Source organism: Clarias gariepinus, chromosome 16 (genome assembly GCF_024256425.1).
Source record: "Clarias gariepinus isolate MV-2021 ecotype Netherlands chromosome 16, CGAR_prim_01v2, whole genome shotgun sequence".
Taxonomy (NCBI): domain Eukaryota; kingdom Metazoa; phylum Chordata; class Actinopteri; order Siluriformes; family Clariidae; genus Clarias; species Clarias gariepinus.
In genome coordinates this window covers 23,942,116-23,968,122 of record NC_071115.1, presented here as the reverse complement: position 1 = coordinate 23,968,122, position 26,007 = coordinate 23,942,116, and the positions used below count along the sequence as shown (strand labels likewise).

Below are 26,007 nucleotides of genomic sequence, written 5' to 3'. Positions count from 1 at the left end.
CACATACGCTCATTTATATACAGCAATTTGGGAACACCATTTAGCCTAATCTGCATGTCTTGGACTGTGGGAGAAAACCGACCACACAGTCCAACCAGACACACAGACCCGAGCCGGGAACCGAACCCAGACCCTGAAGGTGCAAGGAGACAGTGTGTGGTTAGCCACCATGCCACCAAAGTAAAATAAAATTCAATTTACTTTTGTTGTTGTTGTTGTCGTGGCCTCAAACTGTCACTGTATTATGGAGTATGCTTAGCAAAAAACAAAAACAAAGAAAGAAAGTGATAATGAGCAGAGCCGCTTTTTCCTCAGATCCTGTCTGATGGTGCCGCCAGGATAAGGTGGCAATGTAACATGTTTAGAACAGGGGCGGATTACTCAACCAAAGGATTTTCAGTACAGTCACGTCCCCTGCAAAGAGGAAAAGAGGTTGGTAGTACGACTTCAGAGATGGAAAACAAAGGGGATGAGATCCCCTAGAGACAGAACGTGATTGGGTAACAAACTAGGCCCTAAGAGATAAAGATGCAGTTGTCCATTGTAAATAATCATGTAGCTATGTGTACTTCCTTCAAAGTCACCAGATCCTAGAGTTAAACTTTTGACCACCTAGATTATTGGAGATTTTTCAGTGATGTGTTAGACGGCACCATTATCCAACCAACAAATGAGGGATTATCTTTCCAAAGAATGGTGTTTATCGCTCTTGTACAATTCCAGAGACTTATTGAATCAATAAAGAACCATTTCTCACTCATCATCTGTACTGCAGTATACAGGGTCACTGGGGGCTGAAGCCTATCCATGGAGACTTGGGGCACGAGGTGGGATACACCCTGGACAGGGTGCCAGTCCATTGCAGGGCACACACACTATGGGCGATTTAGGAACACCAATTAGCTTAATAGACATGCCTTTAAACTGTGGGAGGAAACAGGAGTACCCAGAGGAAACCCACCAAGCACAGAGAGAACCTGCATACAGAAGCGTGGAATTGAACCCAGACCCTGGAGGTGCAAGGCAACAGTGCTAACCACTAGGCCACCGTGTCACCAAGAAACCGTTTGATGTTACTGAAATACTTTCTAAGACACTTTCTTGTTTATTTTTTTATTCTTTAATTTGGCACCTGTCTTTAGCCTTGCATCAGCCTTTTAGTTCAAGTCATTTTCTAGTAAATACTTTTTCTAGTAAATATTTGAGTTTGTTTTTCTCAGAGACTACAGTAGTTCTCTGAGTTTGCTGCTTAACCTCGTGGTTCGTATGGAAGTATGGGAGGGACATAAATTAAAACGAATTACACTAATGGAGCTCATGTGAGGGCTGAGCGGGATCAGGATACAGTATGTGTGAACTGGAGCAGAATCGCCGGGTGAGTGTTATGTTATGGAGTTGTGTGTACGAAGCTTATTTGAGGTGCTTGTATGTTTGCTCTCTGTGTTTGTTCACATAGGAGGTTGACACTGTTTGTTAGTGTTTGCTCATGTGAGTGGGAGTTGAGATACACCATGCTGCTGCGATCCTGTAGTCTTTACTCATGATAGAACAGCAAATGTTTTCCGTACACAAGTTTAATCTCATGTTTATGGAGTTTGTGCAGACCGTGGGTTTAAATGTGTCCGGATCTTTTCTCATGCCTGAGAGATGAAGTGGGAGGGTTTACTCAACATTAAAAGCTTCAGTTCTGGTTTTAATTGCTAATACACTGATTTTGTGTGTGTGTGTGTATATATATATATATATATATATATATATATATACAAGGGGTGTTCGAGTCGAACTGGGACTTGGGATGAAATTTCTTATGAATGAAGGCATAAACCCCGATTGCCATTTACACAAGTCTTTAAGCACAGTACAGTGATGAGCCATTTTTCGGATCCACTTTAAAGAAGTCCAAAAGGCCCTGAATGACGAAGTTTGAAGTTACTCTCAACCTACTGCAATCGTAGCAATTGTCGCCAACTTTCAAAAGAGACACTGTACGCATAATTATTCACCGAGAACCATTTGCACATTACAGGAACTCGACTGGGTTATGTTATCGCCACATCCTCCATACAAGCCATTTTCACATGTTTGGGGCATTAAGGAGTTCCTGGGAGGCCAGTGGCTTAGACATGAAGCATGCACTCCTATTATCTTTCTTCCTCGATGATATTCAAACACTAGTGAAGCTCTGGGATAAGTGCATTAGTGTAGCAGGGATTATATGGGGAAACAAACTATTTCTTACTTTCAGAACTGTTATTCTGCACAGTCAAAAGTCCTAGTTTGATTTGAACACCCTTAACAGTACTACATTGTCAACTACAAATCACAGTTTCTAAATAGTTTTTAAAAAGTCAAGCCGAGACCTCCTGGCAGAGGCAACCCAGTTTGGGACTAAAGTAGTGTACAGTATCTTGTCAGGGATCATGATGCCATCAGTCTTTTTTTCTTCTTCTTATTTTTATTTTTGAGTTCTTCCTTGTTTTTGCTGTAATTTGGTCATTTTTGAGTTTCCACCCACTAGCCAATTCTCCGTCCAGTGGTGTAGCAGGCAGCAGTTGACTCATTCAGATTGCTTCACACAGTTTGGTCAAATATTGACATCAGTACTCGTACTAGTGTTCATACTGTAGCTCAGTCGTATACACACATACCTGCCCAAGACAATTTACACTACTTCAGTTACTAAAAAACTGAACCAGCATATGACATGTTAGTTAATGAACCAGTAACAAACCGCACGCAAAAATGAAATGAACTTATTTAATTTTCGTCCAAACGCATCTTTTATGAGCTTTGCGTCACTCAGTGTTGCTAAAACGTCTCTCCTCTATGCATTTCTCTACCTGAACGCTACTCCCTACTCCTAACTAGTTAGGACAGCTTCGGAGCTCTCCTAGATTTTGGCGGAGATTTCCTAATTCTAAGTAACTTGATTAATTGCTCTTACTCCTACTTTGAAAATAGGACCAAAATTGCGGCACTTTAAGAATTATTTGGACACTTTCACTTTTGGAGCGATTTCCTACTCTTAGACGCTTAGTCAATACGGGCCCTGACCTTTGAACAATTTATCCTGGTTTCATAAAAAATAAATACTTCTATTTTACTTCAAATATGTCACTTGAAATATGACACTTGAAATATGTCACTTTAAATATGACACTTTCAGGCAGATTTGCCCACCCGATGGATATTTCCAATTATATTCAACTTCATTCCCACACAAAAAAATCCATAAATTCTATATTTTCTATATTATACAGCTGTCTTTCCTATTTGTCTTATATTTTTCAGCAATTTTTTTATATTGTATATTTTGTACTGTACAGATATTTTATTCCTTCTTAGTTCAATTTACTTTCTATCTTTCTTTTCTTATTTATTTCATATTAATAGTCTTTTATTTTAAGGTCACGGGTAGTCGACTAAGCATTTCATGGCATATCGTACTGTGTATGACTGTGTATGTGACAAATAAAATGTTAAATTCAAATAAATAACTAAAAAATAAAATAAATTAATACAAAAACTGCACTTTTAATTGGCGTACATAGGCTTTTAATCTCTGGTATAGTTCACCTGTTTCTCTCATAATCACTTTCTCTCTATCTTTCTGTCTGTTTACATTAGTCTGTCACTCTCTATTGTATATCTTTCTCTCCTCCTTTCTACTGTCGTGTTTTGATTTTGCGCAACTTCTCAGGCAGAGTTAATGATTGGCGAGAGAGAGAGAGAGCGAGAGAGAGAGAGGTTTCATTCATTCATGTGCTGATCAAATTTCTCTTTCCTTCTTCTTCTCAGGGTAAGTCGCCTAACAGGTGTGTGTGTGTGTGTGTGTGTGTGTGTGTGTGTGTGTGTGTGTGTGTGTGTGTGTGTGTGTTTGGGGGTGGTTTCAGTGTCAGTCATTCGTGTTTAAAGATTAAATAGTTTAAATTGACCCTCTGCTGCTGTTAAATCTTCCTTATGTAGCCTGAGTTACAGACGCACATGTAAAGCTAAACTTGAAGAGCGAGTTGCAGACTGTATTGATTATATAACTTAACTGCTTGTTGTTCTTCTACTGTACGACGTCTTCTCGTATTTGCTTCTTAGATTAAATGGCATCTAGCTGTAGCCTTCATATACCAAGATGCCCCTGGTCATTCGCAAAAGTGAGCTAGAACGTCAGAAACTTTGAAGGAGAAAAGGCTGAAAAAAGCAATGGGATTAAATGAGAATCCCTAGTTAAAATTGGCAATTTGCATGCTACGTTAAATAAACATGACATTCAACGTCTTCACAATCAGGAACGCAACATAAAAGAACCAAATTTTACGTCAAGTTTGGACTTGAACCAGACTTGAACTTTCGGCTAGTTAGAGCTACGAGATGATCAGCACTCGATGTGACGAAACTTAAATCCTTGAAAGCGCTGCTTTAGGCTCTGCTCCCTTTAGATGCAGTAGATCCCTTAGACGAAGCAGGGGTTAAATAACACTAGCATATTGTCACTGCATTATGGGTAATGCAGGTCATTCTAAACCAACGTGATTACAGAGCAACTATTTTATGAAGTAAAAAGTCTTGAATCTTAAAGATGGTAAAGATGTCACTTTTATGGAAGGGATGACAAGGATTCATTTTTCTGAGCGGAAAATGGAAATTATTTAAAAAAAAATGTATCATATGCATTTCCAGACTATTTTCGTATTGTTTGATCTGGCTGACCGTAGAACATTTTATTACCCTATTTTTATAATTAGCGTACATGATTGACATATGTTGCAAACGTCAGTTTGGTAGTGCAGTAGCACATCCTGCCAAAATATGAATTCTGTTGCTCATCTCCAATTTTCTGTCTAGGTCATGGACAATAAAAGGACACAGTTTTCATTGTATTGCATTGTGTTTATTTGCAAAGTCTTGCCAATTGCCCCAGTCCTGAGCTGTGTTAATCCTGATGGTTTGTGAATTCCTGCCTGACTAAACTTTTAAATTGTCCCTGTCTGTTTGGCTTTTTTTTGACTGCCTTACAATTACTAGGACTAATATATATATTTTTTCCGAATAAAAATCTCATCCACTTACAAAAAAGTAAGATCTGGTTACATATCACGATTCTTTTGTGTTTAAATTCATGTATCGCAAAACTTAAAAAATATTTATATTATTTACAAATTTATAGTTTTTTTACGAATTGTAACAAACTAAAAAAATGTCAAATTGAATCGGAATATTTATAAAATCATGATACTAACAGAAACACAATACAAATCAAACTGGTTTCGAACCTACAGTAGGTATTGTGGTAATCAACTGGTCCCTGGTGTTTTTTACGCTGAGTAAGAACAATGTGCCCAGCTGCCATATACTGTAAGCTCCTCCACTTACTATCTTGTGCATCATTCATGCAGTTAACCATAGACTGTATAAGAAAATAAAATGGCCTCATGGTATTTTTTTTAACATTTGACGTGATGTGAGGACAGAACAGTGTTCTACATTAGTCGTGTGTGTAGTCTGTATTCATGCACTTAACTAGTAGACCTGTGTTTCCTGGTGGATCACCATTGATTCAGTTTGATTACTTTTTGGACATTGCAGAATTCGATTCGAGTCGATAGCGTTAATGTTGATTTTGTTTTAATTTGTCATGGCAACTGTGTCTTGCAGGTTACGAGTAATAAACATTGAAATGCAGTGTAGCTTGTTTTGTTAATTGCTTAGATGTCAATGCAGACAAAGCAATCATCTGTTCCACTCTCCAGCCCAGTAGGTGGTGGTATAGCACCAACCAAATGTAAAATTCAAAAGAAGAAAAAGCGCAAATTTATTAAAATGAGTGTATATCGAAAAGAATTTGATGAAGCTGGAGCAAAAGATGTAAACAGGTTGTAATGTCTGCAAAAGCTTTGGTATGTTTTAAAGGAATTATTTTCCTATTATTTGGATAATATAACGATTATAAGTTTGCCTAAATAATTTTAAAAGTGTGAAACTTTGATTCTAAATCAAAGCTGGCCCCTTGCTTCAATTAATTGAATCAACCAATAAAGGATTAACTAAACTGCATAATTGACCCAACCGTTGAGATTGAACTTTAATTTAGCTCAGTGGGCTAAATACAGAGGACTATCTTTAGGGTTATCTTCAATTCTGACTAAGGGTCAGAGCCATGAAGAAAACATGATGTACTAACACAGAGCCGTGTGTTTATGGTAAAGAACAAAAAAACAGCCTTTAATCTCACGTGAACATTACAGTGGAAAATACTTTTTTCCTTTTTTTTTTTTGGCATTTTAGAAAACAGAGCACAGGGTCTTGGTGGTGCGTGGGTTTGTTCTTATTTGTAAACGTTATGCCTTGGAAAACAATTTCTGGGGCAGCTTGCTTTCAGGGTGTATGAGCTGAGTGTGTGCGTGTGTGTGGGGGGGGTGGGATTAATTTCACTGAGAGCCCAGGCAAGGATGAAGTGTTTTTATAATGCGGCGAGGGTTAGGTTTCTTTGAGAGTGTGTGGGAAACCGACAGAGATGAAATCTTTGTTGTTTTAGTGTGCTGATCAGGTTCCTCTGTCAGTGTGAAATGAGTGAGTGCCACCTGGTTCCCATCATATAAACTAGCTATTATGCAGATCAGCTTTGTCTTAGCTGGTACAATATTAGAAAGCTGATTAATAAATTAAGTACCTATTTGCGATATAATTTTGCTTTCTACACAGCACACACACACACACACATCTCATAATCACTTGCATTCCATAGTGTCTAAGATCAAGATTATAATGTGTCATAAAGATGAACAGGCTTCATTTATTGCACCTGGTATAAAAATAATAATAATAAAACGTTAGCTGTTTGATTTTAGTGACTCAGTGGTCAGTGATCCGAAATGATGTATGCCAGAATTTATTATTATTTTTTCTTATAGTGGCAGTTTACAAAGAAAAAGGATCACCAGGGAGCACCGGTACAATATAATCAATAAACTATAAGTATTATGATTTTGTAAATATTACAATTATGTGTTTATTTCTTTCGATTTTGTTACAATTGTAAACAAACTTAGTAAATAATGTCCTGTCCTGTCTGCCAGTTGTGTGAGTAGTTCAAAGCACACCACCTGTAGGATTATAGAGGAACCCCAACATTTTACCACCTCGTGGCACCTTTGGCAGTATCAGCCAAAAGCTTGGACACGCCTTCACCAATTTCATGGTCTTTTCTAATTTTTATTTCTTTCTACATTGTAAAACAATACTAAAGGCGTCCAAAATATTAATTAATCTCCTACAGTTGATATTAAAGGGGTCATACAGGCCTACATGCACTTTTTTAAGCTGTTTGGACTGAACTGTTTGTTAGGAGAGTGCGTACACAACTACTCTACGATGATAAAGAGCCGCCCAGTGGTTTTCTTTTCATTTATTACAATAACATGCCCTTCTGAAATCAGGCCGATCTTAAATGCCTGTCGATGTGACGCCACACCGCATGAGGCCGCTCCTACACTAGTTGATTGACACTGGTGTTTTAGCAAAGACCCGCCCCGAGTGAGAAAAAGCTGTTGGCCATTGTTTTTCGCCGCTGGAGCAAAATGGCGCCTAAGCGAGTGTTGTGTACAGTTGTTGGGTGTAATAACGAACAGTCGTCATTCACTACCTAGGGTTAGTGACCTAGGGTACCTACCTAGGGTTAGGTATCTGAGCCACTGAGGACGCAGTGGCTGAATTTAGTTTTTAAAGCTAACGTCCCCGCTGATTTACCTAAATGCGTTCATGTTTGCGATAATCATTTTTCACCAGACTGCTTTATAAACGCGGGTCAATATAGAGCAGGTTTTGCTAGGAAGCTGCTCCTAAAAAATGGATCTGTACTAACGCTTCGTGTTCCTGCTTCATCTTCACCAGGCTCGGTGAGTGTGATTTATTTTTCTATGACTCTTTGCAGATCGCCTTTTCTAATAATCACGATGAATGCGGAGTGTAAGTTAACTTACACTCTCATAGAACATGGTTATGGCTTCTTCTCTGTGTACATCCGTCTCTATATAATTCCTAATCGCCCGTTTATAATAAACAATGCATTAAGGTGATTGTCTAGTTGCAAACTGTGTACGTAGTCGGAAAACTATATTATGCTTACCTTTGTAACGCTAGATGGTTTATAACGATGTCTGTCAATGATTAAGAAGTCATGTAAACACATCAGTAAACACATCGCGTCCGGATCTCTCTCAGTAAGCTTCTCCGCTTTATGTTGTTGCTCGCGGCAGCGTAACAGCCCGTTAATTCATGCCCATGCAGTGATGAGAGACAAATCGAGTCGATGCATGTCCATTCTTTTAATTTCTGCGTTGTCAGGCGATATTACAAACTTCCGCGTAGGTTCCGTACTTAAATCAAACCAAAAACGACTGAAGAAAACAGGCTCGGGCTCCATATTCCAGCGTTTTCCAGTTTGGACTGCATTACCCACAAAGCACTGCGACTCAGCAGAGGTCATGAACATTTAAATTAGCATGTACTGAAACAGGTTGCTGAGAACAGAGCTAGTTTTTACCAGGTAAAAGTAGTGTTTTTTTACACAATCCTTTTGAATTTTTAATTAACGTATAATACAAACTTTTCATTAGGACCCTAAAGATCATATTAACATTTAATGAAAAATGGGATGTATAGGACCTTTAAGATGTATCTGTTGGTTATTTTCTGTAAAGTCTTCATAACGGCTCTAATCTGAGGTGCTGTTTGTTAATTGGTGATTTCTGCAGCAAAGGTACAGTAAGTGTTGGTCTTTCCTCCTGGGAAGGTTTTCATGAGAGCCACTTTCATTATGGTGCTTTATAGGTATTGCAAACGCACTTGATAATACTGTTCTTGCAAGAATTGTTCCAGAACAGGCTGACTTGAAATAACAGCTGACTGTCGTCCATTTTTTCCCTCCCATCCATACAGTTCCATTACAGTGTGCTCAGATACTTATTTTTTTCTCCAAAATATGTCCAAAATAGTCCAAGAAAATTGCTAAATGTTTGTTTTTTTTATTTCCAAAATAAAAAAGTGGAGCACGTTTCTCTACGCCTTTACTTTGCCTTTAAGACCCATGTTTTGGTCTTTTTTAGCACTTATGTTATTTACATTTACCATCTATCCATCTATCTAGAAACCTCTGTAGTCCAACTAGGGGCCGTGGAGGCCATTGGTCATTAACATTTGATTTGTTCCTATTTTACAACCGTGGTTGGACCTCAACATTCACACACTAATTTACACACTTTGGGCAATCTGTGAAAGCCAGTTAGCCTAATCTGCATGTCTTTGGACTGTGGGAGGAAACCCGAGTACCTGGAGGAAACCCACTAAGCATGGGGAGAACATGCAAATTCCACACACACACAGGCCTGAAGATGGGAATCAAACCCGGACCCTAGAGGTGCAAGGTGACAGTGTTAACCACTATGCCACTGTGCCGCCTTATTACCTGTCAGCAATTATTATTAGTTCTGTCATGTAGCAAGATTCCATTCCCGCTTGCCATATCCTTACAGAGTGATACAGAGTAAAAGTTCTCAGTGCTGTTATAGGAAATATAGGCACTCTTGGAGTGCCTGCATGATATTTTTATCATTAAATAGTGTATATTTTTTTCCATAATGAATGCGTTCTTAAGCAAAAAAAGTAGATAACATAAAAATAATTGTTTTATGTGTGTGGAAGATTCGGCCATGTTAAGCTTCACCTTAAGCTTTTTAGTCGTCACTGACTTGTTTACAGCACAACTGTTAGATACAGATTACAATCGAATGAGCCTATCCGTCAGTTTACAACATAAGTTTACTAAGTATCTTATGAAATATTAAATAATCAAACATAAACGGAAAGACTATGAGCATAGTAGCTAAACATTATCTACACCCTGTAGATAGTGAGCTAGCTCAAAGGTCCTTTATCTCCTGAATAGGCACCCTTTGAGATTTGGATGGCTGCTTTTTTTTTTGGTCTATGGCCAGTTCTTCTTGATGCCATCAAGTAGGGCTGGGCCATATTATACCTTTCACGGTAATACCGGTACAATGTTAGGCAATGATAAGAAAATGAAATATCGCGATTGAATATTGGTAAAACGCTGCAGTGCTGCAATGCGCAGTGCCTTTGTTTTAATGCGCTCATACACACATGGCGGAAAAAACATGGCAGCGGCGGTGAATGAGAAGGGCCAAAGCGGATCAAACTTCATATGAAACTCTGAAAGCATCTGAACAAGCATCATTACTGTTTCTACAGTGGATATAATAGAGATGCAAACGTCATAAATGCAAACCTCAGGTCTTAAATGTTCTGTTCCTTTAATGAGGGAGAAAGCTGGAGAGTTTGTCTTGCTTAAAGACCTGAATTATTGATTTAAAGTAGAAAAGTCCAGCAACTTCTATCTTTTCAGCTGCTTTCTAGCATCAATTATAAGGGGTAAGGCAGACATACATTCATTCATACATACATACAGTACATACATTCATATTCTCTGATTGAGAAGCATCCGCTCCGTTTGTCCCCTCTCTGTCAAACTACTGCGGCTTCTAAGAACAGAGGCGTCAGATATCTAAGAAAGATGATACGTAGAGACATCTGTGTGTGGTTGTGCACTCGTGCTCTCTGTGTTTTACTCTTTTGAGCAAACAGAATTGTCAGACGAGAGCCTTACTCAGCAAAATCGTTGATATGCTCAGCAGCCGCACTTTACAATTTTAGGTTTTACCTCAACTGGGGAGACGTGTAGTAAGAGACAAGACAGAAAGAGAACAGAATGAGGAACAGATAGAATGACAGAGAGAGAGTCAGAGGGAGAAAGAGGGACCCAGTCAGGTTGTGGTAGGATATTGAGGAACAGTGGTAATTAGAATGTAGAGAGATGTTGGGAACGCAATGAAGTTAGGATGTGGGATGTTGCGATGCAGGAGGATGTAAAGGCACATCATAAATAAGTGCATTTGCAGGAGGTTTCGGTTTTACAGCTACAGTGCAATAGAAAGATGGTATGTGGACTGTTATGGGACCAAAATGTGGTTGGATGTATGGAGTCACCATGGGAATTAAAATGTGGTGGGATGTTAAGCAGCACAATGGAAGGTTAGGATGCGGTGGAATGTTGGGGTCTGGGTTAGAAGTAAGGTTGTGGTGGGATGTTGTGTGGGTACAGTGGAAGGTTAGGATGTGGTGGGATGTTGAGGGCATGATGGGAAGTTTTCAGGAATTTAATTTAGGATTTAAGTGGGGTACATACAATGCCAGGGGCACATTGGGAATTGAGGTTCTGTTGTGATGTTGGTGCAAAATTTGAAGTAAGGTTGTAGTGGGATGTTGGAGGGCATGATGGGAAGTTTGGATGTGAGAGGATATTGGGGACAGAATTCAGGATGTAAGTGGGGTACATACAATGCCAGGGGCACGTTGGGAATTGAGGTTCTGTTGGGATGTTGGTGCAAAATTTGAAGTTAGGTTGTAGGGGGATGTTGGGGGGCACAATGGAAAGTAAGGATGTGTTGCAATGTCAGGGGCACATTGAAAATGGGGGTTTTGTTGAGAATGTTGGGTGCACAATGGAGGGTTATGATGTGGTGGTATGTTGGAAGGGCATAATGGGAATTGGGATGTTGGGAGGCAGAGTGGAAAGTTTGGATGTGGTGAGATGTTGGGTGCACTATGAGAAGTTAGGATGTGGTAGAGCCAGCGGGAAGTTAAGATATGGTTGGATAGGGGAGAGCAGAGTAAGAAGTTAGGATGTGGTGAGATTGGAGCGGGCACAGTGGAAACTTTGGGTTTAAGTGGTACAGTACATGGGGGTTGATGGGGTGTAGCATGTTGATGTTGAAAGACACAGTGGGAATTTGGGCTGTGGTGGGATTTGAGAGGAAATTAGGGATGTGTGAGAACATTTCAGAACTTGATAAGGCGGGTTATATTAGTCAGGATGTATTTTGCTGTTTAATAGTAAAAGTAAAAACGTGATCTGAGAAACAACAGTGTTGTAAAGCCAACTATGGATTTAATCGTGTCAGAAAGACGGACTGCATTACAGACACAAAACTCCACAAAAGATCAGTGAAACTCCGTTGACTGGCGGGTCCACAAGGTGGCAGTAGTGTTGTATCATTCTCTCTCTCTCTCTTTCTCTCTCTCTCTCTCTCTCTCTCTCTCTCTCTGTACTGAGCAAAGCAAATGTCTGTGATATTGATGGCTATAAATGTCATATCACCCCCCCTCTCTGTCTCTCACTTTTTGTCTTTTTTACTCTCTCACTCTTTATTTCTGCCTGAGTCCATCTGTCAAGCTCTCTCTCTCTCTCTCTCTCTCTCTCTCTCTCTCTCTCTCGCTATGTCTCTCTCTATCTGTCTCTAAGCAGACACAACTGTGTGTGTTATGAAATCTTATAAATGCCATATCAACCTCTCTGTCCCACTAACTCTTTCTCTATATGTGTCCCCTACTGACTTTTTACGTTCTTTTTTTTCTTTTTCTGTCCATTTCAGTCAGAAGAGGAGAATAAAGGAATCATAGTGGAGAAAGAATGAGTTGTCTGGTAAAAGAAAGCTTTAAACTTTTGGTGGAGAGAAATACAGATGAAGAAAAAATGCGAGAGAGTATTAGATGTCGAGATGGACGGAGAAAGAGAAAGAAAAGTCAAAAGTATTGAGACAGTCGAATGATGACTGAAGCAGGAGGCGTGGAAACGGAGATGGGTAAAGAGAGGGGGTTTAAATCAAGGAATGACAAAGAGGGAGAATTGAGAGAATTGAAGGAGGGATAAAGGGAAAGGTGGAGATAAAAGGAAGATGGTTTAAGAGAGTTAGAGGTGTTGAGAGAGAGAGAGAGAGAGAGAGAGATAGAAGGAGTGTGAGATTCACACTGGATAGTTTCACTCTGTTTGTCTCTCCCATACTCTGTATCTTTTTTCTCTTTCTTTCCATTCCAGTCATTGCTTTTTGTCTTATCTTTTCTATTAAAGTTTTTTTAATGGAACTCACACTCTCCTCTTTCTCTTTTTCTTTTTTTTCATTCATCTCGTTCTCCATACACTCTTTTTCTTCTTTCTTTCCTATGTCTTTTTCTTTTTTTCCTTCTTTATCCTTCAGCGTGAGTGACAGTAATGACAGTGAACACTGATAGTTGCTTACTGCACTGACGGATATGGTGTTATGTACAGTCAATATATTATGCATGCGGAGTGTGTGTTTCCTACGTTTCTGCAGGGAATCATCTCTGTGTGTGCGAGTGTGTGTGTGATTGTGTCTGCTTGAGTATAATTGGTGGATTTTCTCTCTTTCAGGCTTTTGAGCTTCTGAAATGGAAAAGGTCCAGCGAAGCCCTGAAAACGAGCCAGCTCCATCAAAACAGGTGTGTGTGTGTGTGTGTGTGTGTGTGACCTTGGTCCTATTCTCCTCTCTCTTTTATCACTTTTTATTCCTTGTTACCTGACTGCGGTTAGAATTGTGTGTCCTCTGGGAAAAAGAGGGATGTTAGAACAGGAGAGCGGGAGGGAAAGAGGTGCGGAGAGAAAAAAAAAACAAGTAAATTGACATTTCGGGTATAATGCTAAACTATTCAAATAAGTAGAGGCATTATTCAAATAATATTTCTGCAATCTGCTGCAAAACGGATGCCTGGAAAAAACAGGAAAGGCCGCAGTCTACATGGATGCTCAGGTGTAAAATTCCATCCATATTCAAACTTCATTTAATTTCACGGCATCCCTGCGAGGCGCGAGGTCGTCCGCTAAGTTAGCCGCCTCCGCTCCGCCATACAGTCAGTTCGCTGCATACTGATGACGGCCGATGATATTTAAAACTCCGCTCTCGTGCCTTGAAGAGAGGAAGACAGGTACATGGACAATGCAAGGGAGGCACAAGTGGTGTGAGAAAAAAAATAATAGAAGGGTGACTGAAAACTGGAGTGGGATATAAAGAGAAAGGACCAGTGAAGGAATGGAAAGGTAAGGCTGAAGAAATAAAACTGGAAGACATGGATGAATGGACATAGAAAAAGGAGGAGAACTTACTGTATGTTGTACAGAGAAAGACAGATGGAAGACGGTGGGATAAATGTGGAGTGTTGAAGGCTGAAAAAGAGAGAGAAAGATGTTGGACATGGAGGAAGAGGTAAGTATGAAATAATGTTCCAGTCATTAGAAGCATCATAGGACACTTGATTGAAGAAGATGCAGCACCACTTTGATGTTACCAAGAACAGAACATTTATCCAGAATTGACAAAAGATAAAAGACGAAGAAGAAAACTTTTTTTTTTATTTAACTAATCGAACTTGTCCCTTTTTAATGAAGATGGAGAATGCTATATGTGCAGGACAGTGGTCAGAAACACTGCCCTAGAGACCATTCACTTCATGTGGACACTTATCATTGCCCCTGGAGCAGACAATGCTAAGGTCTTTGCTTAAGGGCTCAACTGGGCAGCTTGGCAGCGCTGGGGGTTTGAACCTCTGACCTGTTGAACAGTAACCCAAAGCCTGAACCGTTTGAACACTTGACCCCAAAGTTGGGTTCATTTCCATCAGTGAGAACACAATTGCTCCATGCTTGAGAACCGATTCAGATCGAATCAGATATGGAAGCCAGTCAGACCTTAGAGCGATAGTAGATCGCTGTTTAGACGTGACATCATCAGCACCACAGAGATTTCTCCCTCGAAATATATAAAGTGCGCCTCTGATCTATACAGCCATAGCTGATAAAGTAGGAAGGCTTAAAAGAGAGAGCGTCACTTTTGACCCTTTTTTTCTCAAAATATCATCAATGTTAGTCATAGCGCGTAGGTTAACTTTCTCCTTCTCTTCTTCTATTGTGTTTAACCAACCAGTAAACGCGTACCGCCACCTGCTGTATGAGAAAGTGTAAATACCCAAGCATATTCGAGGACTGGGAGCAAAAGTATGTAAAAACATCTTAAGATCATTTCGTCTTATCGTGTTGAACCAAAAACACCTTTAGGCTTAGGATCTTAGGGCGTTTTTTTTATCTAAGCACAATTGATTATTTTGCTTTCTGTTCTTGGGTACACTTGCATATTTATACTCTCCAGTACAGCAGGTGGCAGTATGCAACTAGAGCCATTATTCCTTCTATTTTAACTCCCAACAACACAAGACCAAGGCGGCATTTTTATTAGCCGACGCTTACTGTTATTGTTACTGTTGTTCTGCTTCTGAGCGACCAGCGTGACTTAATCATGACGTCGGCTCCGAAAGACATTGTGGTTCCACAGTGATGATGGACGGATCCCTGTGGAGAGAACTGTGGGTGGGATTATACAGCACAAAATAAATATGTATAACAAATATAATACACATCTTTTCAGAAACTCTGTGTGTGTATGTGTGTGTGTGTGTGTATGTGTGTGTGTGTGTGTGTGTGTGTGTGTGTGTGCGTGATGCCATTTTGTGTCTTACATGTACCCCTTTATTTTAAGCTTTTTCAGATGAAAGGCTTTCTTCTTCCAGAACCTAGAGAAAAGAAATGACTTTGATGTGTGTGTGTGTGTGCGCGTCTGTGTGTGAAAGAATGCTCTGAGCTCAGAGACCAAAATAAATACATAAGGAATCCCACACTCTGTTCACAAATGAGGTTTTATTCGAGTATGATGTCATCTCCATCACTACTGCTGCTGATGCTGATTACAATAGATTCCCTTCACAGTCGTCTGATTTATTTATTTATTTAAGTTCTTTTTCTTTCCTCTTTCAAATTTATTTTATATGTTGTTCTTGTTGCGTTTTACCGCCGGAAATGATGTTGGAGATACGAGTGAGCTTGCTTGCTGCCCAATGCAAATGGTTGGGAGTAATTTATTTGGCACACAGTCACACAACAGCATGAGCAACACATTCACCTGAGACCCAGACCCAATTCAGCCTTAGCATGACCTGGAGCACATTCACCAGGTCACACACAGTCTAACACACAAACCTGGCCGAAGCCACTAACACAACACTCTTCCCCACACATTCTGTTTTAATTCTGGCTTTAATGACGTTTCATGTTTACATTTACAGCATTTGACAGACATCGCTCTTTTTATTTTCGTCTTTTTTTTTCTTTCTTTGATTGCATTTTTTTATTACTGTTCTTTTAGTTCATTTTTTGTTTCATTCTTTTTTTACATTTACCATTATTTTAAAAATAAATAATTTAGCTTTTCTTTGCTTTGTCACATTCTACATTTCTGTCTTTCTTTCTCATGGTTCATTAGACTTTTCTTCTCTTCATTTTCTAATACAGTGGAACCTCGGATTACGAGCATAATTCGTTCTGGAAGCGCATTCAAAGCACATTTTCCCATAAGAAATAATAGAAATTAAAATTATTCGTTCGACAGCCCAAAAAAATAAATACATAAAAATAATTAACTCAAAATATAAAGTAAAAATAAAACAAATTAACCTGCACGTTACCTTAAAAAAAAAAATCCTGACAGATAAGTGTTTTTATTTATGCGCACAGGCGCTGTGTGTGTGTGTTCTTTTCTCTCCTGCGCTGCTGAGTGTGTGTTATGTGTGTGCGATAGTGTAATTTGACAAACACTGGCACACAGTAAAGGCGAGAGAGAGAAAGAGAGTGTGTGTGTGTGTGTGTGTTTGTGTGCATTTTTTTTTTTTGCATTTTCTTCTTTCTTCTTTCTTCTTTAATTTGTATTCTTTCTTTCTTTCTTTCTTTTCTTTTTTTATTCCTTCTCCTTTTACTCATCTTTTAATAGTTTATGCTTTCTTTCATTTTTCTTATTTTTTATTCCTTTCTTCTTTTTCATTCTACTCTTTCTTTTATTCCTTCACATGTCTTCCTTTCTTTCTTTTTACTTTTTCTATTATTCTTTCTTTCTTTCTTTCTTTCTTTCTTTCTTTCTTAATCTAAAAGCACGCACACATGTCTCCTGCCTCCAGTGTAGAGGTTTTATTTCCCCCTGACCTGTCAGTCTAAAGCTGCAGTTAGTGCTGTATAACGGTGCTGATGAGCGCTGAGCTGAAATCGTGTTTTCTGCTGAAGGAACATTGTGAAAGGAGTCAGTCAGGCATCACATAAAGAACAAGTGATCCTTAATTAGAAATCTGTTTCAGATTAGAAATGTTCCAATATCCTGTCATTGTGTTTCCAGTCAGTGTGTGTGTGTGTGTGTGTGTGTGTGTGTTTGCGTGGTTCCTTATACTTTTTTTATACACTGCCAGGCAAAAGTTTGTACACACCTTCTAATTCTGTGGTCTTTCCTGTAAAACAGTGCTGAAGGCGTCCAGAATATACAATAATCACATTTGAACAGATGATATTGAGATGTGTGCTACTTATTAAAAGGTGTGTCCAAATGTTTGACTGGTACAGAATTCCACGCCATTTTGACGGTCAGTTTGGTGAACCGACTGCATATGTGCATGGTAAGACGAAAGAAATGTGCAGTGATCTCCACTGGATCTTCTCACAACACCAGAGGATTAGATGCAGCATTGCTAGTCGACTAATGATATGTACTGTATGTGTATACGTGTCACAGACGACGATGATGATGAGGATAATGCCGATGATGGTTTTCTGTACACGTCTTCCCTCCGTATTTGATAAACGCCTTGTTCACTGATGTTTGCCGCTTCTCCTTGTATATCTTCCGAAACACACGTATATGTCAATGTAAGGCATAAAAGAAATTCTTTGCAAAAAAGTAACTCATTTTGTTGAGCACAAATGTCATTTGTTGCCATTGTGTGCTCGGAGTATTCAGTATGTGTGTGTGGTGCTCTGGGAAAACCTGATGTTGTTGCCGTGGCTGAACTTTGGAATGTTAAACGAATTGCAAGAACTGATTTTGACAATAGTTGAGTATATTATTGCTTTTCTCCTAATATATAATAATAATAATAATAATAATACTTCTTTAGAAAAGTGTCTGATTTATGTGTGAAAATGATTCCTCATGCTTCCAGAAAGAATCATTTTTTCACAAGAGTCCAGAAATATGGCCGTGCCATCAGGGCTGAAAAACTCCATAGATGTGATAACCTGATTATTCAGTACATTCAGGTCGTCAGCTGACTTTATTTTTATTGCCACATACAGTAACATTGCTGAGCCTACCTGTAGACCTGAGCAACTGAAGCGACTCCAGGTCATAACATGCATGATGGGTGCATCGCTTCCCTACTTACCCTGTTGCGCCCATCACCTGGAGTAGAGTCAATTTAAAATTATCAGACCACGTCACCTTTTTTTTCTGATGCTTCCAAGTTAATTACATAAAACATTCGGAGGACAGCGCTATCCGCTCTTTCTGCTTACATGAGCTCACAGATGCCCCTGATTGGCCCTCCCCTATTAAACTTAACTCAGATTTCTACTTTCCATTGTGTTAATAATGCAACTCGACCAAGCATTTAAGTGATGAAATCTGATTTAATCTAATGAATCAATAAGGAATAGTATTATAATTGCTGGATGTATTTTTTTGTTTGTTTGTGTGTGTGTGTGTGTGTGTAGAAGTACTCACAGTTTTGTGTTGTGCCTGCTTTGTAGCGACTGACGCGATGTGTACTCCTTGCGGCGTTTTTCGGAGCGCTTGGCTCCTCCTTCCTGTATGGCTACAACCTGTCCGTGGTCAACGCCCCTGCCAAGGTTAGTCACCGCTCCACCTCGAATGTTCTAATTCCTTTATTGCACTTTAAAGCTTTTTATTGTATTCACACTGATTCAGAATCAGATTCAGAATCGATTTCAATAATGTCCCAGTGGAGGTCAGGCACCTCACCTTTAACACACATTTCTGTTTCATCTTCCTCATCTTTTTGTTTCATGTTCTTCATCTGTCTTTACACATCTGGGTCTTCCTTATGTATGTATATATATACACACAGATCTATCTTTCTATCTATGTGGGTTGTCATCCCTTATAAACAAACACAGCCACACACATGCAACAAACACACACACGAAAACATGATCTTATTTGGCATTTAATCTGACGGTTCTAAGATCTAATTAAAGCACCTAATTATCTGTCTCCCTCTGCTATCGAATTGATAACTAATGCTTTTGTTGTGTATATATGGGTGTATGCGTGTGTGTGTGTGTGTGTTTGTGTGTGCGTGCGTGCGTGCGCATTCATGTGTGTGTAATTGAGCACATCTGGTCCCCCTTGGATTTTCACCAACTTGCTTATTCTTTTACAGACACACACACACGCACACACACACACACACACACATGCACACATACACGCACATACACGCACATTGACAAGCAACTAAAATTTGTAATGAACTTTTTTTTTCTCGTTTTGATTTCTTATTTCATTACCAATTTATTTCTTTGTTTGTTAATTTATTTCATTTTTATGGAATTCTTCATTTCATCCATCCCACAACAGACGGTAAACCCAACCTGGTGAAATTTAAGAGAACATGTTTACTAGGCAAGTAAGGGCTAAAGACACAAACAGGCTCCTTATATTTACTGGAACATGGCTGAGAGTTAAGGGAGCTACCATACAGCGCTTAAAGCAAAAATGGACAAACATTATGGATAAAATAAACTCCGTCAAGTGTACAGTATTTTGCCACAAAAACAATGTAAAATTTTTTTTCATCTAGACTTTTGTTTTATTATAGCCTGTCATTCTGCAAATGTCATGTTAGGTAAGGGCGACAGTTTAAGATGTTTTAACAAAGGGCTTAAATACTGTAGATCGAATCAACTAATAAATTGATACTAGTGACAAGAGAACTGAACGAATAAATGAACTTTCTTTTGGCTGCTCATGTCAAGGTGTAGGGACAGCCGACCATCCGATCCGCACACACAAGCTTAAAAAGACACAGGTTTTACGCTGGATGCCCTTCCTGACGCAACTGTCTTATTTCTCTACCCAGCCTTGGGACGGACACTGCATCCAGTGGCTGGGTAGTACTGTATTACAGTAGGTGTGGCAACCCACCAGGGGCTTAGCTCAAACCCGAATCTTCCGATCCTGAGATCAACAACCTAGGGCCTCAGTCGCCTGAGCCACCATTATTTGTCGATGCATTTAAATGTCAAAGGGTTTTCTTTGACAGCCAAGACACAATTGATTATCTATTCTTTATTATTCACTGGTCTGTGTTTGTGTGTGTGTTTGTAGGATATAAAGGCGTTCTATAACCTGACGTGGGTGACGCGCTACAGTGAGCCGGCAACCTTGGAAACACTCACTTTGCTCTGGTCTATCACTGTGTCGATATTTGCAGTCGGAGGCCTGATGGGGGCGCTCACCGTCCCCTTTCTTATTAAAGTACTGGGCAGGTAATGCGCACACACACACACACACACACACAGACAGATTGGCCAGCTCTCTGATAACACTCATTTAGCTGTCAACATGCCATTATAACTTTAGCTTTCTGTCTTTTTCTCACTTTTTCTTTTTCTATCTGTCTGTTTCTATTTCAGTCTTTAAACCTCTCTCTCTCTCTCTCGTGCTTTAATTTAAGTGACTGTTTATGTTACAGCACAGAGGCGCACGTATGATATAAGTCATAATGTATCTCTAACAGGATACAAATTTAAACACTTGCTCACGATTACTCATTACTCATTACTAATTCCCCTCCACTTGGGTTTCATCAGGGTTCTCTGGTTTCTTTCCACCTCCCGAAAAACCATGCCATGGCATCTTAAGCTTTAGGTCCATAAGGGTGATCAACTATTTGTCAGTTTATCATTGTCTATTTCTTACCATTACCCTTTCCTGGCTCAAACAGTTAAAGCTATGGGTTACTGGGTTATTGATCGGAAAGTCGGCGGTTCAAGACCTAGCACTGCCAAAGTTGGACCCTTGAGCAAGGGCCTTACCCCTGTCTGCTCCAGGGGGCGCTGTATCCTGTCTATTCCTGTGCTTGGACTGCAGCTTTCTAACTGGGATATGCGAACAAAATTTTTTTTTACACAAATTATTATTACAAATGATTATTTTATTCTCTCTCTTTAGTACCATGGTATTTTTGGCAATACTCTAGCATGGAACATACCTTGGTACAACGGTACATGTAAAATAGTACGGCACACATTATTACCATGTACTTTAGTACGGTACTGTGAAAAACATGCCATGATACTGGTACCACCATAATGGTCATATTTCTATAGTTTAGTACCACTGTATGTATGTAACAATTATTAAATACCATAGTGTATGTTGAAACTCTTAATATTATATACAATATGGTGCTGCCTCTAGTATACCAGTAGTATATACTGTATTAATACTTTCTATCTGATATAAATACTATATACCCTGGAAAATTGCTAAATGTATTCCTACTTTTGTTTATTAACATATTTCAAGATTTATTTATTTCTGAATTTCCCCATTTTTTCATTTATTTATTTTTGTGTTGTCACATTTCTTTATTTGTCTATTTAAAATTTTCCACATTTTTACATCTCTACATTTATTTCTTAGTCGCTGTATGCTGATGAGGTAGGCAGTCCCAGCCTTAGTCGGAACCATGAGTGGTTAAATGAAGTGAGATTGTTTCGACTCAACTAGTAATGCCTTGGCTTGTAATGACTGCTGTCTGGCAACTATGGTGTACCAGCTGCCGCTAATGAGTTTAGATCATTAGCCAGTGAAATTGAGAACCTCGCGGCAAATGACTACGTTTTATATCGTGTCGAAAGACTAATTGACGATTAAGTTTATTTTGATGCTGAGATGGATGTTGACCTTAACCAAACTGTGTTTGACGGTCTTCAAGAACTTCATATCCTCACGGAGAAAGAGGAAGGGAACGTTGGGCGTCCACGGTGCGTTTTACCTCAGAATATAATTGAGGCTCATCTGCCTCTGGGTAAAACACACCATGGACGCCCAACGTTCCCATCCTCTTTCTGCGTGAGGATATGAAGTTCTTGAAGACCGTCAAACACAGTTTGGTTAAGGATCCCACAGAACGTGTGCCAACGGTCTCTCGGCAGCCATTTGCATAGTTATTTTCAGATAACCAAAAAGCATCACGCTGATTAGATCGATTGCTTCTGTCTGAGTTGCTCTGCCGCCTAATCATGGTTCTGACTAAGGCTGGGACCGCCTACCTTATCAGCATACAGCGACAAAGAAATAAATGTAGAAATGTGGAAATGCAGAAATAAATATATGTAAAAATGTGGCCACTACTAAATGCCACCTGTATGTAAGACACCTGCTGAAATTTGGTAGTCGTTGTGGTGACTAATAAGTAATAAGGTATTTACCAAGGCATTACAGTACACACACTACCTTGGTACTGGCCCTTTATAAAATCCATTGGTGATTACCATGGTAATCTGTGAAATACCACAGTAGTACTAGTTTCAAGTTTATACAGCTATTCATCCATCCAGGAACCTCTGTATGCCAATGGTGACCATTGTATTCCCATTTGTACAACCATGGTGGTAGGACCTCCAGTCAACACTTACATGCTATAGGCAATTTTATGCCAATTAGCCTAATCTGCATGTCTTTGAAATGTGGGAGGAAACTGGGGCAGCTGCAGGAAACCCACCAGGCACGGGGAGAACATGCAAACCCCATACACACATACCTGACGCAGGAATCAAACCCAGGACCTGGAGGTGCAAGGGGCAGTGCTAACCACAAAGCCACAGTGTCACCGTATACAGCTATATACACTGTATAAGTCAAGTTTCCGTGAAAGATCATATTCTAGATACAGATGCTGCATAACTAAACAATCATTGTGAAGGTTAAAGAGCTTCCTAAAGTTCTCAGGGAGAATATTATTAAACACTCGAGACCACACTGTCAGAGCAAAGACCTCAAACGTCCCTGTAATATGCAGGTGATCAAATCTTGGAACAACAACCTAACATCAGTGGACAGTGTGCACAACACACTCTGAGGTAGGCTGCAAGAACAACAATTAGAGAAAGAACATTAAGCAAAGAACTGCTCTGACCAATCATCTTGCTCATCAGACATCAGACAAAACTCATTTGCTGGCTCTTTGCAAATAAAACCAGGCACTACCCATCATTAAAGGAAACATGTCCCAGGGCATAAGGGGAGTTTAGGGGAGAATTTATATATAAGTGGTATTTGCCTGCAGTAGCCAATCTCCTGAACATTTATGGAGGAATTAGGATTGTTGAGCCCATCGGTGAAACCCTCATAACCTTGAGGAATTGAAGATGATTTGTCCAGAGGAATGGGCCAGTTTAACCCAAAAGCTGTAAAAACTAACCGTTTTTCAACCTATAAACCAGTAGAGGCTGTAATTGCCAACAACGGCTTTTAAAATGCTTATATTGGGAATATTTTTTCACAGTCACATTCATATTTTGAGACATATAAAGGGCGTTCAAGTCAAGTTAGGACTTGTGATTAAATTTCTCATGAATAAAGGAGTAAAACCGATTGAGATTTACAGAAGTCATTAAGCGCAGTACAGTGATCAGACTCTTAGTTTGAATGGTGAAAAAAAGGTTTTAAAGGAGGCGTAGGTGTGATCCCAGCAAGGAGTGGAAATCTCTCTCGAAAAAACAGCCTGGTTTCATCACCAAAGGCGTCCTGTTCTTGCAAAACAATACACGCATCGTACTACTCACCGAACCACTTTACAGGAACTCAGCGGGGAGTTCCCTTTACAGTCCAGACCCTGTTCTAAGCCATTTCCACATGTTTGGCTAATTAAAGGAGTTCCTGGGAGGCCAGCATTTTAGATGTAAAGCAGGCAAGCACTAGTGCAATTCTGGGATATGTGCATTAGTGTACCAGGGGGTTATACGGAGAAATACAGTAGTTATGGAAGTAAAAACTACCTTTATGTTCTGTTTTTCAATATTTGTACATCTTTCATAATCAGAGCATCCTTATTTTTGAATATCAGGTATATATGAAATGCTAAATGACTCATTTTGTCTTAATAATCACACTTTGATGACATTTGGCTGAGGTGGGAATAATTTAAATCTTGTTAAAAAGCCAAAAAATGAAAAAGCCAAGCCAGACACACCAGGTTATTGTTAGAATAACCACTCTCAATGCATAAGCATCATTTATAAAGTGCCACAGGATACAGGGGTGGACTAGGTAACTCGAGATATATCAGTATCTGTTTAACATTCCAAAACCTTTTTCTTTTTCAAAGTTTGATCTTAAACTTGCAGTCGGGGGAAAAGAAGCAATTATTCCTTGAAATATTATACAGATAAATAGCAGTATGCAGAACATAGATTAACAGCTGAACCTGAACTTTCTGGTAAGCTTTCTATCTTGTATCTAATCTGACAATGTTTTTTTTTCATTTAAATATTCAGCAATGTTTTTTTTCATTTAAATATTCAGCAATGTTTTTTTTTTTATTATTTGACAGCAATAGTCATCTTATAATGTTTTTTCAGCTTTAGTCAAGTTTTGGGGTTTTTAAAAGATGGAAAAGGTTTCCTGGACATGCTTTCGTTATCTAATATGGAGCTAGGAGTAGTTACAATGCTAAACTACAGTCCTTTAGGCTGTATTTTATTATACCGCCCTTTAATTGTGCTCTGAGTGGGCTATACGGAGCAGCAGCTCTATAAATAAATTAGAAATGCGTGCACACTACTGTCGACGTCTTTCCCACACGAGGACTGAGAAACAGAAGAACAATGTGTCTTCCTTATGATTCTTTTAGCTAGTTTCTTGTCTTTTGTGAATGTTGCCTGAAATGCAGTTGTGGTGGACCGAGCAACCCTTCCCACAAGCTTCGTCCTGGCCACTGCATTAAAATAAAAATCTCAGAAGGTTTTTTTTTTTTTTTAGTTGTTGTTTGTGTTCATCCTGCAGGATCCCAACGAGGTCTCTGTGCAGTGTTACGCAGTCCCAACCTGAAGCTTTCTGTCAGGCTTTCCTAAAAATAGCAACAATAATAATAATGACTCCAGTGCACCTACCGTCATCCGGCCAGTGTGACAGAATGGCGTGGTAATTAAATTAGAAAGAGTTTCATCGATAGTGTTGTTGTGCTGGCATAAGTCAGGATATGACACTGAGTCTCGGGTGACCGACCATTAAGATGATGTTGCTACATACTTCTCTCTCTCTCTCTTTCTCTCTCTCTGTTTCTCTCTCTCTCTGTGTCTATCCCACTTCCTGAGCAACCCACCCACTCACTTTGTCTGTCTCACTTAGCAGCAAAGGAGCTGAAGGATCTCAGGGTGGGATGTTATTTTTGGTGCAGAGTCCCTGAAGATCCATCTTACTAATGGATCTTGTTCTGAACCCACACACACACACACACACACACACACACAAACACACATCCTTGCAATATTTCGCAGTGCATTCATCGCTTTAGCTACATAAATGTGACTTGTGCTGTGAATCAGGCTTTCACTTTATATTTACAGTGGTGTGAAAAACTATTTGCCCCCTTCCTGATTTCTTATTCTTTTGCATGTTTGTCACACTTAAATGTTTCTGATCATCAAACACATTTAACTATTAGTCAAAGATAACACAAGTAAACACAAAATGCAGTTTTTAAATGATGGTTTTTATTATTTAGGGAGAAAAAAAATCCAAACTTACATGGCCCTGTGTGAAAAAGTAATTGCCCCCTGAACCTAATAACTGATTGGGCCACCCTTAGCAGCAATAACTGCAATCAAGAGTTTGCGATAACTTGCAACGAGTCTTTTACAGAGGTCTGGAGGAATTTTGGCCCACTCATCTTTGCAGAATTGTTGTAATTCAGCTTTATTTGAGAGTTTTCTAGCATGAACCGCCTTTTTAAGGTCATGCCACAACATCTCAATAGGATTCAGGTCAGGACTTTGACTAGGCCACTCCAAAGTCTTCATTTTGTTTTTCTTCAGCCATTCAGAGGTGGATTTGCTGGTGTGTTATGGGTCATTGTCCTGCTGCAGCACCCAAGATCGCTTCAGCTTGAGTTGATGAACAGATGGTCGGACATTCTCCTCCAGGATTTTTTGGTAGACAGTAGAATTCATGGTTCCATCTATCACAGCAA

At 39.4% G+C, this 26,007-nt stretch overlaps 1 protein-coding gene across 2 annotated transcripts in view; it reads left to right on the top strand.

Moving 5' to 3' along the window:
• Positions 1-26,007, top strand: part of slc2a9l2 (solute carrier family 2 member 9, like 2) — a 123,609-nt gene that overhangs the window by 6,079 nt on the left and 91,523 nt on the right. Inside the window, exons 1-4 of one of the 2 annotated variants that reach the window (XM_053514771.1) lie at positions 3,738-3,799; positions 13,298-13,365; positions 18,536-18,634; positions 20,136-20,296. In XM_053514771.1, coding sequence (XP_053370746.1) covers positions 13,315-13,365; positions 18,536-18,634; positions 20,136-20,296 — 311 coding nt within the window. In that variant the 5' untranslated portion in view covers positions 3,738-3,799; positions 13,298-13,314. Of the gene's footprint in view, positions 1-3,737; positions 3,800-13,297; positions 13,366-18,535; positions 18,635-20,135; positions 20,297-26,007 lie in introns of those variants that run through there. The other variant, XM_053514772.1, reaches the window with a different exon arrangement.